We start from the raw sequence: 19,940 nt of genomic DNA, 5'->3' as shown, positions 1-19,940 counted from the left end.
GTGCATTAGATTTGTGTCATATTCAACACCCAGAAACAGAGACTCTCAGCAAGAGCCAGGTTAGCAGCTTGTTTGAGGAAAAGGAATATTTGGGGGTTTTTTAAAGCTTGTCTTAAAATCAAAGTGCAGATAAATATTTGCTTTGGTCTCTTTTGCTCCATAGGATTTATCCCTAATATTAAAGTGTTTCCGCACTCCTTTAATTTACTGTTGTTGCTGGGTTTTGCCCTTTAGTTGTCTATATAAGTTTTACATAAATTTAGCTTTGGAATACACAATATATTCATCTTTCTTGGCTCCTCAAAATAGTTCTTTGAAAAGGCATGTATACAAAAATATTTACTAACTATAAAGTAGAAAAAATACTTTTGGCTTGCAAATAAGTGTCGTTTTCTTTACCTGCTTATCCCAGAAAATAGTTTGGAAGAGACATTAGTTTTAGGGCAGTACCATTTGTACTAGAATCTCACATTCCACAACAAAAACGTGGATGTTTTACCTGCAAGTACATTGTTTTACCCACATAACACCCCACAATTAATGCAGCCACAAGAATTTTGATTCTGACAGCACCGTTTAGACACCGGAACGGTCGCTTTTCAGGGAGTGTTTTCTACGTGGATACAGATGTTCAGCACATCTGACCCCCCAGGTTCTCTTCGATGCTACTGATGAATATTTTCAATTGACTTTAGAAGAGGTCCCGTAACAGCAGCCGCAAGTTTGTCGTCACCGGTCAGGGCCTCCCTTTCAACACCTGAAATCCGGTGTTGCGGCTGCTGCACCCTGGGGACATCAGGATTTGGGAGAAAAATAAAAAATCTAACAACTATTTGGTGTTTGTACAGTGCATCCATTTACCACCGATGTAAAATAACCTGTTGACTGAGCGCCCAGTGGCTGCACCACATCCAGGTCAACTCAATATCCCAAAATATTCCCAGGGAAATAACACATTCCAGCTTCCCCCCTCCCAAAAAACCGCCACAGACGTATATATTTCAATCCACACGAGGTCACTCCTTTCGATCTTGCCCTTGGGGTCTGCAAACAAACCCTAAAGCAAGAACAAGCTCTTCCAGCACAGTTTGTTGACGTATTTGAAGAGATTCTTTAGTCCTCAACAGCAGAAACGTGCGTGTGGGTCCCTGGGGACAACACGGGGCTGGGTGACACCAAGTTCAAGTGTGGTTCTTCAGGGGGTGCTCAGACCTAACAAGCATAAACACGAGGTAATTTGGCACCAGACGCTGACTCGAACGCAATCAAATCTCTAGAGGAAGGACTCACATTTGAAAATTAGGTCAAGAAATTGAATTTCTTCCTACTAAAATCCTGGCACTCAAATACAGACCTCAGCTTCAAACCAGGAACGCTCCTGAAAGAAGTCAGGAAAAATGGGAACATATCAACACCTAAAAAAAACGGTTAAGAACATAAAATCACGGCGTGACGAGTTCCGAGGTTTTCTCTGTGGGCTCCTGCACCTTGGCAGCCGCCATCTGGAACTGCGGCACATACGGCACAACGGCTTTGTACTTCAGGCTGCTCTGGAGAAACGCGTTCAAATCAGGCGGCGGATGCTGAAGAAACCCCTCGTCCTTGAGGAGATCGGTGGGATGGAACTGACACGTCACCCTGGAACTTTCTGTTAAAAAAATGTCATTTTCTCTGCTTTCCAAGGATGTTACCCCCAGGTAATACAGGCTCCGCTCAGGACTGCCTCCGTCTGCGAAAGCGTCGTCGTGATCTGAAGGCTCCGAAAACCCCTCTGAAGAAATGATGGAAAGGGACAGAGTCTTGCCGGGCGCGTCGGGCAACACGAGGAACGTCCCGTTTCCCACCTCCCAGGAGCCGCCCGAGCAGGCGCCTGGAACTGAAGAATCCTCAGCCACGAAGCAACTTGGTAAATTCGTTTTCTGTTCATAAAGCCCACCTGATCGGGAGTTACTGATAAGAGCAGCGTATTTAATATCGCACTGCCTTGTTGTTTCCGCGCTGATTTGGTGATCCTGGGAGCTCTCGGAGAAGCTACTGCTATTGAAGTGGCTGCTGGAACACGCGGAGTCATGTTCAGGGTCTTGAATCTTTCTAAACATCGCATCAATTACCAAAAAATCTTGCGTCTCTTCTTTTTTCAAGGCTTTAGTGACGCTGATGTCCTCCAGCACGATTTCTGGTTCCAGAAGAAGAGGCTCAAATGACATTGCTTCAGGGTGCTTGATAAAAAGATGCTCAAAAGTGTCAGGCTAGAAGAAAAGATATATTTTAATGCTCATCGATTATTTAAGAGATTTAATTCAGTATGAAGCTACTGATTTTAAGAATCACAGACAAAACTCCCTTAGTAAGAGTACAGAGCAGAAAATCCTCTTTATGTCTGTCTGCAGGTGAAGGTTGAGGGACGAGACAAAAAAAGCGAGAAGCTGGTTGCGCGCCAAGCGCTGCAAAGCGAGCGGTCTGTGAAGCGCTCAGCGCTCAGCCAAGAGACAGAAATTGTGAATTTCAGGTGAAACCGAAGCAGCTGAATGATCCCGTTCATTTCAGCATTAATTAACATGCACATATTGCTAAACACACACACAAGCGCTTCACAAGACAAAGGTCTTATACCCTTAGACATCCTTGGCTTTTTATTTAGATTGTACAAACAATAGACTTCATCATTTGCATGTCAACTCAAGTAACTTTCCCTGCTAGGATTATATTATTTAGAGGCAAATTCAGCTTTCCACAGTATTTTTAGAGCCTTCCCATCTGAACAGCAGCTGTATGCTTGAGCTGCAGGAAGAGAAACACACAGATATTTGGGGAAAATGTGTGGTTTGCTACAAACTAATGGATGTGCGTGTAAAATATACAATGGCGTGAAGTGACAGTAAAAGTGAACTCCTGGCTGCACAGGAAAAAAACCACTCGAAAAACATAAATTTCCTAATGAACTAAAGACAAAACAAATAGATAAAAACAGATTTTGTGTATATTAACAAACCATATTTTACAGCAAGAAAGCTGGCAATACAACTCGGAACATGTCAAAATACTTAGATCAGTGTCCAATTATAGAAAAGCTTGCACTAACTTGCGCATCGTAGGCTACAGCTTTAGTCTGGACTAGTAAGGCCTGGGCCCTCACCTGGCAGAGCCGCTGATCGTATTTCCTGCAATTAGCGGCTGTTTGAAGAGCTCAGCCCTTCCCAGGACACCGACACGTCAGGCTGGGATGTAACAATCTAATGTTAGAGATTATTCAGGCATCCGCGCCGATGTGGCCGCATGTTTAAATGATGACAAATTAAGTCATATAAATAGTGGGCACATGGGCGTCTTCAGGAAGAAGCGAGCAAGCAAAGAAAAAATAAAACCAGTAAGGCACAACGCATGCCCAGTTTCTGCATTCTCTGAGTGGCTGCTGCACCCAAATGCATGTAAAAAGTTCAAAGGACTGTAATGGGACAACCAAGTGCTGGTAGAAATAAGAGATTTCATCCCTTTGATGTGCCTGGAGTCAGCGGAAACTCCCAGGCTGGCTTGTAATTAGAGCAAATACTCAACTAGGAAAGAAAAAAAGGCACCACGCTTTCAAGTGAAGTCAACAACTGGGCAGATCTCGCACTCAGGCGGGATAAATCCCAACCCAGTTTGATGTCTCCGCTTCCCCAGGGCAGGAAATAAAAGTCATAACCACCAAATCTAAAGTGCTTCTGCCTGCACAAGTAACAAACCGTGTTTTGTCTGTAATACGGCACTTGCGCCTCATTTTTGCGAGAGCACTTTAGACTTTTGACAGAGTTACTTCCAGGATTCATTATATTTAAATAAATTGGCATTGTATTGTATCTGTGCTTCCTGTCTTTTGAATATAAATAGAAAAATCTTCTAACAATTCTGTATAGGAAGCCTGGGAACTGGCCCAGTGTTTCAGCGGGCAGGGACCATGACTAGACTTCATAGAATGTCCATTCTCTGTTTAAATGAAATGAGATAAAAGATGAGAAACGAAAACTTCACTGGGAATGCAAACTAAATACCTGAAAAATCTTCTGCCATTAGATGCTGTTTCTTTTAGCAATAACAGGCCTGAATTTGGGTTATTGTCTCAGTGATTACACGCTCTAATTTTTCACAGCTCGTCGCATCCCAGCTCCTGACTCACAGGCCAAACGAGGAGACAGTTCACCCAGCAAAGAATCTGCCCTCGATCTAGACCTGGCACCCACTGAGGTGCGTGAGCCTCACACCTGTGCCACTCTGCAACTCATTTACTAATTGCTCTGAAATTTAAACACCCCCTACACGTCCCAAAGAGGTGCTGGTCTCCCGTCCCAGCCCATATTCAGATATTATCATTTTCCAGCTGCAAGAACCGCTGTATCGCAAACTGTGGAGGCTGCGAGTTCCTTCATTCAGCAACTCAGGCCAGGTCTAGTCTAAGCGATAGGTCAAGCTCAGTACTGAGCATCCAGCAGCCAGAGCCTGGGTGGGGGAAGAAGCATCGCCAGGGAAATACAGACCTTCTGAAAATTAACTCCTTGCGCCCAGGAGCAATTCTTGGGGTTTGGAACATCTTCCCAAAACAGTTTCTTCATTCTGAAATATCAGGTAAATTGTGGAGTTGGTATTGTTCTCATCTGCTCTGCTGCCATTGTTCACCTTTGCTGGGTCAGAAAAGGAATCTGCACCATTTTATTCACCCAGAACACTATGACAATGAAACAAGCATTTCAGACATTATAGATACCCAAAATTTAATAGAAGAAATAAAGAAGTGACAACCCAGCTGGCAGCTTTGCAAAATATAAAAGGTTTGGGCAGTCTTTGCTGGGTATGACCCCAACCCACCTTCCACAAAACCCAGAGGGATGTTCTTCAACTGGCTTTTGCTTCAGACCTTAGTTTGTGATGCCAGTTAAATCTGGAGCTCAGAGTGCTTTACAAATTCGAAGCACAAGCCAGTGCTGACCTTGCCCACAGATCACTCTGCAGGAGTACGGAGCGTGTGGCACAGGCTGAGGTGACACTTCCCGGGGCAAAGGGACAGCACCGATCAGCACCCCACTGCAAGGACACCAAACCCCAGAGGGCAGCATCCAACCTGCGCGGGGTAACAAGCCCACTTTAATTCTCGGTGCTGTATTCCAGAGGCTCCACTGCCTTTCATACAGTCCATCAAACAGATGATAAAAATCATTCCTGGCTTTCCCCGGAAAGACTCAGTTGAGCAGAGCAGCAGCATCTCAGCTGCATCAGCCTCTCTCTGCTGGGACGTTCAGACAATAAACAACGTACCTCTGGTGCGAAACCAGCAGCGCTCCAAGCAACAAAACCGACGTTGAAATAACTATCGGCAGAACCACAGAGAGGCTGGCGTTATTCTCATTTTCATATCCACCTGGAAATCAAAGGAATTCAGTTCATAATGCAGTGAAATAATTGTCTGTGAACTAACAGTTTGCAACAGGGAAATAAACAGTAGAAACAACTACTTAAACACAAAAACATGCCTTGATAAACAGTTTTATTGCAGATCAACAAACTTTTACCTTGACAACTAACAGACTAAAAGGAATTATTTTAAATCTTACGGTGCCTCCTCCAGCCCCTGTGGGAGGTGCCCACTGCTCCCTTGCTATTAAGAAAAGGAATCGGAGCATCTGAAGCAAGAATCAACGACCAGAGAAGGAAGAATCTCAGGGTCCCAGGATCAGCTCTTAAATCTGGTGTGTGGGAATGCAGGTCCCTCGCTCAAATAATCCCACTGAGTTTGCAAATTAAAGCAATTGAATCACTGCTTATCGTTATATTGCAATTATTTTATTACTGCCATTTTTTTCTGATAAGATACAGACTTCTCCCACATTTAAAGTTCACCTTTACAAGCTGCTATTTCATGAACTACATAGACAAAGATCCTGTAAGTCACCTTTGGTAAAATGATCTGTCGTCATGGCTTTGCCAACTCCTCCAGCAAACACGGGGGACAGGCTGAACCGGTACTTCTCAACCAGAATAAAGTGATCTGGAAAGAGGAAATCAACCTTTTGAATCAAAACTATTGTCTTACTTTTAAACAATTATCTCACAGAGGCTCTGGTCAGATATTAGAGTTCAGATCGGCCCCAGGAGGGGAATCTTTTATAGATACAGACTCTAATAGCGGAAGATTAAAACTATTAATCTGTACTGGATAATCGAGCATTATTCTGTCACAGAATTAACACCTTTATGGAGCTAATGTAAAAATTTCTCAGATTAAAGCCAAACGGCAAACGGAATGCACATATTAACTTAGATAATTATCTGCTGGACTCGACACTCCAGAATATCACTGTATTGCCAAAAAAGGCTTCATTCTCTGTTAACCTGATTATTATTGCAACAGTCAATCCTTTGCAGTCAAGTTTTCTGATGATAATCAAGGATTACTCTACTGGTTCTTACCATGAAAGTCATCAGCAAGTGGGGGAAAAAAGGAATGCGAGAGCTTAATAATGCTACATTTTTCTGTTCCATAACAGTTTACATAATATATTTTCAAATGCACACTCACCATAAATATAATATTGACTAATATTTGGAGGGACCTGCACCCATTTCAGCTCCTCTTCTTTGTTAAGGTGCTTCCATTCAATAACAAAAGATGTTATCATGTATATTTGAGGAGAAAGCGTCCAAATGAGAAGCACACAGGTGCTGTTCACCGGGTACGCGTGGAGCGACTGCACCGCGCTCACTGGCAGGAGAAAGAGAAAACAGCCGTGAATTACATGAGGAAATGTGTATAATACAAACTACACACACACAAATTACTGCTATGGCTTCAGCACTTTATCATTTACTTCTTTAATTTTTATCTCCTATATAATAAAGCCTGATCTTCAGTTCGCATCAGCAGACATATTTCTCTTTAAGCCAGCAAAGCTTGGTTTACACCAACTAGTCCTGAATACTAAACAGATCAAGCTCCTTAGCAGGCATCAAAAAATTTTCATGTGCACCTCCTTAATTGTCATGCTTTAACCAAAAAATTATCAACAATTAAACTGCCACCATTTGGCTACTACAGTGCAAACTGAGAGGCCGTAAGCAAAATCCTACGAAATGTCCACGTCACACACCACGACCACAGTCCAGGCGGACAAACGCTTCCCGTGACATCTGCTTCCAACCACAGGGTTCCCAGAACACGCTCGCACACAATATCAGAAAGAATTTTACCCATAAAAACGCTTTAAAAATTGCATTACAGCAGGCAAGTTTCAAGAACAGCACTAATGTTTGCACAGTATTTGCGTATGAATGTTACACAACTGGAGTATTCAAAAGCAACAGCCTTTATTTTATTAATACAGCAGAGTGCAGCCGAATTAATGAGGAGGCTGCTGAGGAAGTAAAGCCAAACCTCTGCAAACTATGTACCCTGGCAGCCCGTCAGGTGAGCAGCCAGAGAAACGAGACCGGATTGCATTTTGGAAACAACAAAACATTCCCCAGCAGGAATGTTGGGTGTTCCCAAGACAAAGTAGATGAAAGATCAGTTCTACAGTACCGTTTTATTTTTCTTCGATTAATTACTTTATATTCTGTTAGTGAAGACGGCCCAGCGAAAGACAACTCTTTTCCCAACCCAAAGATCATTAACATTTTCAGGCAATGGAAACTGCATTTTTCAAATAGCTCTGCTGGTGAGACACAGAATCTGTTTCACATATACAGCTGAACGTTTAATCAGGTAACATTTTTTATTCTAACAAAGGCCATTTTATTACACAGAAAACTTTGCCCATAAGCATCCCAACGATTCCTAACGTTTTCCACATCTCCAAACGGTTACAGTCGGTGTTCTTACCTGTGCTCATTTGCTGTGACAGAGTTAAATTAAAATTAATTGAAGAAACTCCCATTGAATTCATGGCTAAAACTGTGACGGTATGTGTGTGTTCAGTCCATGGAAACGAGCAGGTAGTGCCGTTATCCACATATTCTGACCACGTGGTGTTTCCTGACGTCTGATGCTTTATAACATAGCGGCTCACGCTGCACAAGGAGCGATTCTGCATCAGTGGCTGCAGCAAACACTGGCGTTAATTCACATCCCAGGCTTTCATTTCAGAAGCAACTGTTATTTGGGCAGAAGGCGCTATTCCAATTTTAAGAAAACATGACCCAAGAAGGATATTCTATAGACTGGCTACGGTCCTTTTAGCAAAGGCACTATAGTTCATTTAAATACTCAATTTCTTGTGCCTCTCTCCAGGACCTGGCACGCTCGCTGTCTTTCCAGTGCCAGGAGGACAGGGGGACAAGGAAACACAAACTTTTGGACTCCTCTAGTAACTCACTGTTCTATGTCAGCATTTTTCAGGATGGAAAACCCAGCACAGGTGACTGTTTGCACACCAAACACGGGCAAACAGGGGTGGGTAGTCACTGATGTACTTTTTTTCTGTCCTGCATTAACCTTTCCCTACAGCTTTGTGCAGTCTGCAGGCAGTCACGGTGCTGTTTATACGGGCAGCTGTTGGGAGGCAGCAGCACGTTCTGCTCAGGGATCTGGGGCAGCAGAACTTGGCTGCTGAAGACTGAATCTCATTCTAACTTCCAGCCTTCAATTCCATGCTATTAATTTTTTTCTGACTATTAGAACAAATTGCATTTTAAGTCTCAGTTTCATGGCATTTGTATAACTAAGACTGTAAGTGCAGACAGATGTGAACATGTTGTACAGCAGCGACACTTCGGCTGCGTTAGGACAAGTCCTCAGCACAGGACACACATGGAGCTGCTGGAGAGGGGCCAGAGGAGCCCCAGAAATGATCCGAGGCTGGAACAGCTCTGCTGGGAGGACAGGCTGAGAGAGTTGTGTGTTCAGCTGGAGAAGAGAAGCTCCGGGGAGACCTTAGTGCGGCCTTTCTGTACTTAAAAGGAGCCCATAAGAAAGATGGGGACAGACTTTTGAGCAGGGCCTGTTGTGATAGGACAAGGGGTGATGGTTTGAAACTAAAGGAGGGAGAGTCAGGCTGGACATGAGGAAGAAATTGTTGCCCCTGAGGGTGGTGAGAGCCTGGCCCAGGTTCCCAGAGAGGTGGTGGCTGAACCATCCCTGGAGACATCCCAGGCCAGGCTGGACGGGGCTCTGAGCAACCTGAGCTGGTGCAGATGTCCCTGCTCATGGCAGGTGGGGCACTGGGGGACCTGGGAAGGTTCCTTCAACCCAAACTGTTCTATGATTTTATAAGTCAGACAGGAGGTCTGGTCTTTGCACAAAGGCAAGGAAGCCTGCAGTCTGCCCAGAGGTCGGAGGGCTCTCCTCAAGCAGCAAGGACTGCAAGACTTCAGGAATAATGGGCTGTTCCCCACAGCTGGGCTGCAGCCCCACGTACAGTTTGCCATGGCTGTGGTGCCGGCTGCACCTCGGATGGGTCCACTCTACCAAAATCAGCTCTTTCAGTCTGGAAACACACCTGCTGCCAGCCAATGTCTGTGCTGAGCCTCACTGACCTCTCAACCCTCCAGAGCAACCACACAGCACTGGGGAAGTGTCTGTCCTACCACATTACTATAAACTTGGTAATGCGTAGGATTCAAAATCAGGACAAGGTGTGCCAGCTACTTGCAGGAAAGGCTACAGAGAATAAAAACAGAAAGGAGGGGTGGGGGAAGTAACGAAACCAGGAAGGAGTAAAGTACAAGCCAGGCTGAGCAAAGGCAGCAGACCCATCTCACTTTGCGTCGCAAAATTACAATCAATATCCACCTGCAGCCTCTACCTGCTCTAGTATTAGCCAAGCAAGCATCAGTAACACAAATTAAGTCGTATCCCAAATGCATATGAAGTCACATCAACAGTGACCACCCAAATTTGCCTCCCAGGGCAGCATATGCTTGTTGTATTCTCTTTTCGACAACTCTACCAACGGTTTTTGGATCAAAGTGAAAAAAACAAAATGTAATTGCTCTCACCTTCCACAGGAGAGTAACGTTCTTCTGCCTCCTTGCCGGATCTTCAATAATAATTCTCCAGAATTCAGGGCCCTGTAAGGGAGCTGCGAGATGGCAGAGTTTTGAAAGAACAGCGTCAGATCTCAATCTGAAGCTGGCCGGGCCACCCGAACACGCTCTGGAGCACACGTACCTTTGACGTCTTTCACAAGCGTGTGGGCTGATCCACTCCAGTTGCTCCAGTAACCTGCTCCAGTCAGCTCTCTGCACCGGACCTGAACAACATACTCAACGCAAAGTTTCTGAACTTGTATCACAGCTGATCTTGTTGGTGCATTTGAAACTTCGTAAAGCTGTAAACAGAAGTCAAAATATTTAGAGTAAGAACAAAAGGCTGTTTAGGCATCTGTTACAAAACTCCTGAAAATGAACCCAATGAGAAAGTGCCCTAATCAGTAATATTCCTGTGCTAGATAATGCAAATGCTTATAACCGTGATTCATCGCATGCCACAAATTCCACAAAAAACACCTAAGACACTAAATGACAACACCGCAACAATTCATGCTTCAGTCTAGACTAAAAAAGACAGTACCTCCCATGTGATTTCTTCCCTGTTCACAGCGTACCGAATCTGAAATGTAAGATCATCATTTGCAAATATTGGGTTTGTCCAGCTCACATTCAGCAGCCCAACATTCCTTGTGATTTCTGCTTTAACGTTGGAGGGAGGAAGCAGCTTCACTAGAAAATGGAAAGAAAAATAAATAGTATAATGTCTGCACTAATATTTCTCTTTAAATCCAGTCATCGTGGTTTACTCTCTCCTGTCCTGAGGGCAGCAGGTAACACGTCTCTGCTATTCCAGGTAAAGCTGGACGGTAACACAAACCAGAACAACTCCCCCATCCAGGCTGCCTGGCCCACTCACTGCAGATCAAAGTGTTGCAGACTAAAAAAGGCAGTGTTTGTCTCATGGGAAATTCATTCCGATTTGGACACAAACTAAAATCACTAAAAAAAATATTAAGTTGAAATATCAAAATCAAAGTTTCCTACAGAATAAACACATAATGATCTATTTTATTATTCTGCTTTACTTCACATAGGCCTTCTGTGGCCTAGCTGCCATGTTTTCTCTCTACATATGTTTATATTTGTGTCCAAAAAATACACAGCCCAATGAACGCTTTGAGTCACAGACCAGATAATCGGACATGCTTCGCACATTTTGCAGTGTTTGAAAACACTCAAGCACTGTTCCTGCCTCTTGCTTTTATACAAACTTAGGTAAATGCTCTATGTGTCACAAAAGAAACTTTGCAAAAGCACGCAAGAGGGTGAACAGTCCCTGGGATTTTAAAGGAATATATAACTAAGTAATACAGATAGTGCTGCACTGCATCAAAGTATAAACAACAGCTAACTGAAGACTTCAGAAAAATAACCAAGAACCTTAAGAACGAGACTGCCTTTTCAAATATAATACTTGCATTTTCTGTAGTTGCCTTTGCAAAACACGTGATAGGATAAACATGCAAAGCTGGGTGTTTGATTTTAAAGAAATGAGCTGCAGTTGCAACCTGCTCCTGTGCCAAGCAAAATGTATGGAAATAACATTTAATCCAATGTCTTCTAGAAGACAAAAATCAAACCTCTTATGTCTGTATGTTCTTTCCACAGTCTAATTTATTTAAAATACTATGAAGAAGCACTTTACCTACACCATATAAAGAAATAAAATCCCAAGTCACAAGTGAAGAAAGACAAGCACAAATCTTGACCTACCCACATCTGCTGGAACAACGCAAGTTGGTGAGGACTCAAGCGTTCCTAGCGGGTGCTTAAACTCTATCCACATGGTATATCCAGATAAAAGAAAAATCGGCTGAAATGTGCACTCGTAAGAATGATTCTTCTGTAAATGGCATTCTTTCACCTCTGATTTTGGAGAAGAACTTGGAATGTCAGAACAATAAATTGTGCTCCTTGAAAGAGGAAAAAAAAAATCAGTTAATAAATTGGAACTATAAGCTGCTCATGGCATCAGTAAAACAGAACTCTGAAGGCAATTAAAACAAATGGTGTCACTGGCACCATCTGGGGTTTTTTGATGATTATTTGGACAGATCTTGAACTTGAATCTGCACTAAATGGATAAATAACAGTGCAGTGTTGCTCCCCAAAGCTTTGGCTCTTTGCCTGAAAAAAGCAGGACATGAAGGCTCTCTCCAGTGCAAAATATTTTGATAAGACACAACAGGAACAAACAGGTATGACAGGAACAGGTATCTCAAAATACTCATAAATCACGTTACTGGCGTGGTAGGTGTTGGCAACCAGCAGAGCGAGGCAGATCCCAGCCAAGAATTCACTCCAGCTGGGAACACAACTTTCAAAATCCCAACTGGCATCCAGGGGAAAGCTGCCACGTGGACCCATCAGACACGTACAGCCAAGTCTCCAGGAGATGGAAATCCCATAAAAATATCAATTCTGAAGGGTGGTATTAAAATCCCACAGACGGTCAGTATCGCATCTGGCAAGAGAAGAGAGGAGAGCTGCACCCTGGATAAAACAGCACTGGACATCTTATCAGTGATGGAAAGTTTTCAAATTCCTCCTAATTTCTCCCAAGCTTGTGCACGGCTCGGACTTGTGGTGAGAGTGGCCACATCGGGTATTAGTTACTCAACTGAAACACAAAAGTTTCACTTGGCAGAATCTCTCCTCTTCCTGTCGACATCGCCAATACTGATCAAACCAGTGCCTCGTGCTTTGAAGCTTCAGCTGAGCATTCTCTGTTTGTCCACGACGCGCGTTTCTGTGCTGTTTCTGTTGGCAGCACCGACTGCAGAGGAAGATGCAGCTACAGCCCAACCACAACAAAACCCCAGCAGCAAAGTCATCCCACCACATGGGTTTCAGCTGTAAAATGGAATTGCATCCGTAACACAGAAGAAAAGCTCCTGGAAAACCTGACGTGTCTGATGTTGATGCAACACGTCCAAGTTCCAGCCGTCATCGTGAGGACTTGTCCATGTCTCAGCAAATCCCAGCAGCTCCAACATATTTATGGTGCCTCCTAAAATTGAGCTCGGGCAATTAAAAAACCTGATGATTTCATTTGGTTTCAAGCTTATAAACATTCCAGTTCTTTTTGTGGTTTTGTTCCCAATACGCAATAGAACGTTATGCAAGTTATTCTGGTGTTTTCATAAATATACATTTTTAAACACCTTATGCTTCAACTTTTTGGTAGCCACTACATTCATGTGGTCCCCAATGATTATTTATTTATTTATTTATTTTATTTCAGAACTTTCTATTAACAAACCAAAAAAGAGACCAAGAAGGAAGATCACAATAAACACTAGCATCTGGGAAGTGTTTTCAGTCTGTGTTAATGTTCACTGTTGGATCTAGCAGGAATGCTGTAACAAATGTACAGATTATCACCTCCTACTACAAAACAACATTTTTAGCTAAACCTGAACAGTGAAAAAGTGAGAATAAAAACCATGGCAAGAGCAGCATGGTTTTTATTTCAAGCTCCCTGCCCAGAAGTACAATCATATTCATATTTGTGAAGATAGTTGAAACAGAAGCTATTCCAGCAGTCAGCCGGTCACTAATCCTGCCCTAAAAGCCTCCACTTGAAATCTCAAGCATTCCAGTTATTACTTTAGTCCACAAAACCCTGAGAAAGATTCACCTGGATACTATGATTGTCCAAAACTTCAGCCCACCTCCACCAGAGAGGACAGTCCAGCCTTCCAAAGGATTAGGCCGTCAGGGCTGATTAAAGCTTGTTTGCCAAAACCTTTGCATATCCGGTCCAGCAGTGCAGTAAAACTAGAGATATTTTTCTCAGAAAGGCTTGTCTGTCTGTCTTGTTTATATAAAGACTAACATGGTTCTAGGAAACTCCTGAGCTCAATATATTAGTAACTCAAAGGGATTTTTAGTTTCATGGGAAAACAATACTATCCCAGGCAGTATTTGTGCACATAAATGAAGAGAAGGATGATCATTCCACTGATTTAATAATCAGTTTCCTATTTTGTAAACAATAATTGTTTGCTCCACAAAATTAAACCAACTATCTGAAAACAATCTAGGCCAAAACACCTGACCAAACCCAAGGAAACCAAGATGTGCTCTGGCCACTGAAGATGCTACTTCGATAAAATTCCTTTTGTGAACCAAGATTCGATTCTCTCTCTACAAGCAAGATTTGTTTCCATCTGGAATGAATTAAGTTCCATCCCTCTATTTTTATCCACTGTCTGTATATAGGAAAAAAGACAGGAAATTATAGAAAAATCAAAGATTGAATGGAGATCTCCAGAGGTCTCTAGTCCAACCTCTGACTAAAAAGGGTTAAATTCAAAGTCAGATGAAGCTCCCAGGGTCCTGTCCAGTCGAGGTTTGAAAGTCTCCAAGGACAGAGATTCTACAGCCTCTCTGGGCCACTGCTCAGTCACCCTCACTGGAAATGGTTATTTTTGCCTTATCTCCTTATAATTTGTAAATACAAGCAACTAGAAGAATAACTTTTATAACTGATACAAGCAAACACATCTGCTTTAAGAGAACTGCTTTCCAAACTGTACCGACAGGGTTTACAAATGCTGAAAAAAAATTGTAAATAGAATCCATATTACATACTTGGGTACGTGTGGTCCCTTCTCTGCACACATAGTTAATACCTCTGGAGTTCCAGCTGGGAAAAAGTCTGGCACATTTTATAATCACATCTATTCCAGATTCTTTGCTGTAATAGTATTTCCAGAGCAAAGCTGTACGTACCTGTAGTATCTTAACTGCAAGGAACTCCCCAGGAGCACCGTGGTTGGGTTTGCAGACCATCTGCAGGTCATTTGAGTTAAGTATCCATCAGTTTCACATGTGATATTAATATTCACATCTAATTAAAACACATGGAAAGTTTATCAATAAAGATATCACTGTTTAGACCAAAAAAAAAAAAGCATTACAAGTCATAACTGCTCAATAAAAGCTAACTGGAGTTTAAAACGGAAATATTCTGACCTTACTATTAAAATGCACCAAAATTATAATTTAAAATCATCTGGAGTCTTACCTACTACATATAATTCAGCGTATCTATGATGACATTCCCTATTTTGATGACAACAGTATAATGTGTTATAGAAGAAACTTCCTCTAGGTTTTGTTGCTTTCAAGTTGAAAAGAGTAACTTTGCTTACGCGATCGTTCACAAGCGTATACTGACTTTCTGGGATTTCTTCTGCTAAATTCAGCCACCAAACAATCTTCTTGGACACTACAGTCTTGCTTTTGTTTTTATAGATGCAATGAAATGAAACGTTAGAACCAACACTGATCAGTATCTTAGGAGGGAAGTACAAGACTTCAGCTGTACAGGAGGGGAAAAAAAGGGAAAAAAACCCCACATTTGGATTAGAATCTGAACAAAAAAAAAGAACACCATAAAAGCATATGACAATAGAAAAAAAAAAACCATCCAGTTTTATTTCTAAATTTCCTACTTCTTAATTACTATTTAAAACTACAGGGCAGAGAGGCAGAGATGAGCCTTTGACTGTTTCCCTCCATAACTGATTTTTGTAAATTCTGTTAAAAATAATCTTTAATATCCTCAGGCAAACAGGAATTAAATGAGCAGAAAATCACAGGAGGGTACAGTGAAAGCAATCCACAGCAGCACAAGGGAAACAGGGAATCATACAGGCTCCTGTAGACTAAATATTGGGAAATTAGACTAACAGTGCTGCTTTTTACTCAGCCAACTTGCTTAAGGCATCAGGTTATTTAAATACTGCAATGAGTACTTGCAACCTCGCAAGGGGCTGGCTTGTGTAACTCATCTCACAAACACACACACCACAAACTTCAAAATCGTAAATTTGTCCTCAGGTAAAAGCGAGAGAAGATCCAAATTGAAGAACAGTGATGTTTGAGTTTGAAAAAAAAATTAATCTTTTGAATCGTGCAAAGATGTTGAAATCTCATGTTAGCTGAAGCATTACTGTAATAGAGGAACATCGATTTTGAGAGAATTGCTCTTTGGAATGGGGGAGAGGGGATTGAAAAAATATATATATTTTAAAAAATAATAATCAAGCTTTCCAGTACTTACTAATCCCATTCCTATCGAAGCCAGTAGGAGATTAATGTCTCAAAAAACTTGTTTTACAATCTCAGCAGTGTAGTTAATACCAAATAGTAGCAGTGATACAGTAAGTGATGCACCTACGCAGAAAGAATTTGCAAAGCACATAAACACGCAGCAGCCCAGGCGCAAGCGACAGGTGTTACACACCTGCTGAAAGGGAACAGTTTGCCAAAGATCAGCCCCAAGCCAGCATGAAAATCCTTAAAAGGGCAGGTTTGCTTTCCCTGGTGGAGGAACCACATCAGATGTTTTTAGGGTTTTTCCAAAGTACAGCCTTTCTCAGCTAGCAGAGCGGAATTACAACATTGTCATTGTCAGAGACTTGAGTATTGAGTGGAGGTTAAATGCTGCCAGCCGTCTTTTGAAATGGAAAAACTCATAGAAAAAGCGCTTTTTCTGGGGCTGAAGAGGTGTTTGGGGAGCAAGCATACAGGTGCCATGGAGCTGAGTGTCCAGTCTACACCCATTAGTTCAGAACTCTTTCAATGCGAGTCACGTACAGAAGAAAGAGCAGAATCTCGGGCAGAGCCACGCAGAAAGAGAAGCAGAAGGGGAAGGAACTTCCGCTGGGCTTTTCAGCCCAGCTCACGTGTACTGCTCCTCCCTGGAGAACACACACTCTCAAATACTCTTTCCACAAAACAAAACAAACCGGGAAATTTGTTTTCTTCCAAAATATAACATACCGCACATAAGTGACTGCGCACAACTTACCTCCCAAACTGAGATTACATGGGGAGCTCCAGTCACTCCAGAAGCCCGGACCATGGCGGTTCTTGCACCGCACGTGAACCAAGGCTGGAGAATCGAGTAGCGTATTGTCTACAGCCAGGGAGGTTTCTTGAGCAACGTGAACCATCTGTTGGGTTATCAGAAGTCGTTATTATTGTATAAAGCAACAGGAAAAAGAAAAGAGACAGGGAACCAAAACCAATAGTTTAGAGAGTACTTTTCAGGCAGCAAGATGGGTAAAGAAAGCTTTCTTCTTTAAATTTACTGTAAATTTGAATATGGTAGAGGTTGCAGACCTTTGTGAAAAATGTTATTTCATTACGGGCTGCTAATTAACAGCTTCTTTTTATTCCAGAGCCAGCTGCGTGGTAGCAAGAGAAAAAGCTAATTCACTAATAAAAGCTATAAATATTAAACATATATGCAGGTATCATTGAATTTGGAAGAGAGTTTTGCCTTCAGACGTCACAGAATCTAGCATTTCATCCCAAAAGAAAGATGGGAGGATGTCTGTAAGACCCAAGAGGTCTTTTACCATTGTGTAGTGTCAAGTCCATCTTGGCAGCTTCAGCACGCTGTTGATGTTTACCAGGCTCTACTGGACACACCAGTAGAACCAGTGTGCCAAGCCCAGCTCCACCAGAGCCACGGAGGACAAGGACCGTGGTCAGAAATCCTCGGCTCTGGAAAAGACCCACCGACCTGCTCCATCGTTAGACCGCAAGTAGAGCTGACTCACCTGCCAACTGCTTTGACCCAAATTTGCAGAGATCTTCACCTCGTACTGCAGCGGGTACGGCATCGGCTCGGGGTCGGACCAGCAGATCTTCACTTGACCTTCCTCTGTCATGTCTAGATGCAGGTTCAAAGGAGGTTCAGGCTTTACTGAGGACAAATTAATCGACAAGTTGACCACTAACCCTACTGCCTGTGACTGCTGGCAGTAATGGGTGTGTTTTTACTGATTCCGTATAAATTCACTACAGTAAATCGGACCTTATTATTACTTATATATCATCTCAAAGCAATTATCCTAGTGAAGACCACTAGGAATAAGTGATTTGGGAAGAGGCATAGCTTTTAAACACAAGTCAGTAACTTTTACATCACATTTTCATGAATTTTCCACCACAGATAATGATGTCTGTTCTGCTGATGCCACCTGTTCTACTGGTATCACCTATAAGCAAGTACAACTCTACATTACACAAGTATTCATAGTTTTACTTTCAAAATAATTTTTAACTGAACTTGGCAGAACACATACTAATATTATGCATTTTAAAAATATACTGCACTAAGCAGAACAAACTAATTATGTCATTTTAAGCACTGGCAGATGCAACTCCGAATTTTTGGGTTTTTTGCTGTAACATACTTTAAAAGCAGCACGACGATATGTGCGACCTCTCATATTCAAAACTAGCCCACCCAGAGACGTTTTTCTGTCTGCAAAGCACACATAGTTCAGAAGAAGTTTCTAAAACTTCTGCTCTTTTCCCCCACAGCTGACAGAATCCCTGCCTTTTTGAAATTTGCCGAAATCCACAATAACTGTGCATATTGGATAGCAACATGTATCAAATTAATAACGTCAGTATAGTTTTAACTTCATCAAACATAGAGAAATATTTTCCAACGTGGAAAATGCTGGAACTGTATGTGTAAGGAAGAAAGCATCAGGACAACAGAGCTGCTTGAGAAAAGAAGTAATTTCATTTCCTAAGTAACTTTAGGAACAGCTTTTTTTTCCCCCTCAATTTTAATTTAAGTCCTCAGTGACACAGACAGGTAACTTCCACCACTGCCCCAGACTCAGGCACAGAGAGATCTTGATCAGAATTGGAAGCTCAGTTCTGCTGACAGCCTGGCCTTTGCTCGGCTGGTTTTGTACTAGAGCCCAGACAGGGATTAGGTGGCTACAAAACGTGTTCAGCACCTCCCTGGGCAAGTGAGACAGCACCAGGAGGCCTTTTCCTGCCCTGTCTGTGCCTCCTTCTGCTGCAAAGACATCCTGCTGCTGTTCTCCAGGAGAAGCATGGAACTGTTTTGGTTGGAAAAGACCTTTAAGATCATTGAGTCCAACCATTAACTCAACGCTGCCAAGTCCACCTCTAACCCATGTCCCTGAGAACCTCATTTCCGCATCTGTCCAACCCCTCCAGGGATGGTGACTCCAGCACTGCCCTGGGCAGCCTGTTCCAATGCCCCACAGCCCTTGGGGGAAGAAATTGTTCCCCAGATCCAACCTCAGCCTCCTCTGGCGCAACTTGAGGCCGTTTCCTCTGGTCCTGGCGCTTGTTCCTTGGAAGCAGAGCCCATCCCCTCCGGCTCCAACCTCCTTTCAGGTTTGAAATATAGGTCATCCTTACCTATGTCTATGGGCTTGACTGACACCACAGGTGACCACAGAGGTGTCCCACCAACCGTCGCCTTCAGCCACATGATGAGCGTGTGGTTGAGTCCCAGGGAAGGCAGGTGACACTCACACCTGTCATACGCGCTGCAGTCACACTGAGCGGCCACGACAGTCCCCTTGAGAGAGCTCGTAGACACATCTCCCAGCGACAGCTCTGATCTGCAAAGGAAAAAACAAACTTTAAACCAAAACAAACCAGTATTTCTTTCTATATTCTATCTCAATAAAGGAGGTTTGTCCATCTGCATAAGGTTCCTTTACAAAAAAACACTAATGAAAAAACGTAAAAATGCAGTAACTGTAACCCATTGCTTTTGCTTTGCTGCTTCTCCTGTTTTAAATGTTTTCCACGTAAAGTAGTTAAGATGGTTTCACGAAAAGTATTCCTAAGGTTTGACTTTAAAACAAACGTGTTACAATACTGGGTGATACCTGTATTGAGTTGGGCCAGTTTCTGATTCCTGATGGTAAATATTAGGAGATAATTCATAGGCACACAAACTGAGTTTCCCTTACACTGGACTAATTGGCCGCTCCCTGCCACCCCATAAAGATTATGTTCTAATTCCTATTCATGAGGCACTGAGATAAAAGCTAAACAATTTAACATTCCCTCCAGCTTCTGCTCCAATTAAGCATCACAAGCAATATAATAATAAAAAA

General features: G+C 42.6%; 1 protein-coding gene across 1 annotated transcript in view; it reads right to left on the bottom strand.

The window, feature by feature from the left end:
* Positions 1 to 1,341: 1,341 nt before the first annotated feature.
* The window catches only part of LEPR (leptin receptor), a 34,316-nt gene continuing 15,717 nt past the window's right edge, over positions 1,342 to 19,940 (bottom strand). Inside the window, 16 exon segments of the mRNA XM_065656163.1 lie at positions 1,342 to 2,249; positions 4,515 to 4,590; positions 5,290 to 5,392; positions 5,872 to 5,905; positions 5,907 to 6,019; positions 6,551 to 6,733; positions 7,850 to 8,066; positions 9,964 to 10,046; positions 10,136 to 10,295; positions 10,538 to 10,686; positions 11,731 to 11,930; positions 14,755 to 14,872; positions 15,050 to 15,346; positions 16,841 to 16,985; positions 17,598 to 17,743; positions 19,231 to 19,436. Of these exon segments, the coding sequence (XP_065512235.1) occupies positions 1,443 to 2,249; positions 4,515 to 4,590; positions 5,290 to 5,392; positions 5,872 to 5,905; positions 5,907 to 6,019; positions 6,551 to 6,733; positions 7,850 to 8,066; positions 9,964 to 10,046; positions 10,136 to 10,295; positions 10,538 to 10,686; positions 11,731 to 11,930; positions 14,755 to 14,872; positions 15,050 to 15,346; positions 16,841 to 16,985; positions 17,598 to 17,743; positions 19,231 to 19,436 (3,037 nt within the window). The 3' untranslated portion in view covers positions 1,342 to 1,442.

This window comes from Caloenas nicobarica, chromosome Z (genome assembly GCF_036013445.1).
Source record: "Caloenas nicobarica isolate bCalNic1 chromosome Z, bCalNic1.hap1, whole genome shotgun sequence".
Classification (NCBI taxonomy): domain Eukaryota; kingdom Metazoa; phylum Chordata; class Aves; order Columbiformes; family Columbidae; genus Caloenas; species Caloenas nicobarica.
Note: the sequence above shows the minus strand (reverse complement) of the source record. Positions and strands in the feature narration are given on the sequence as shown.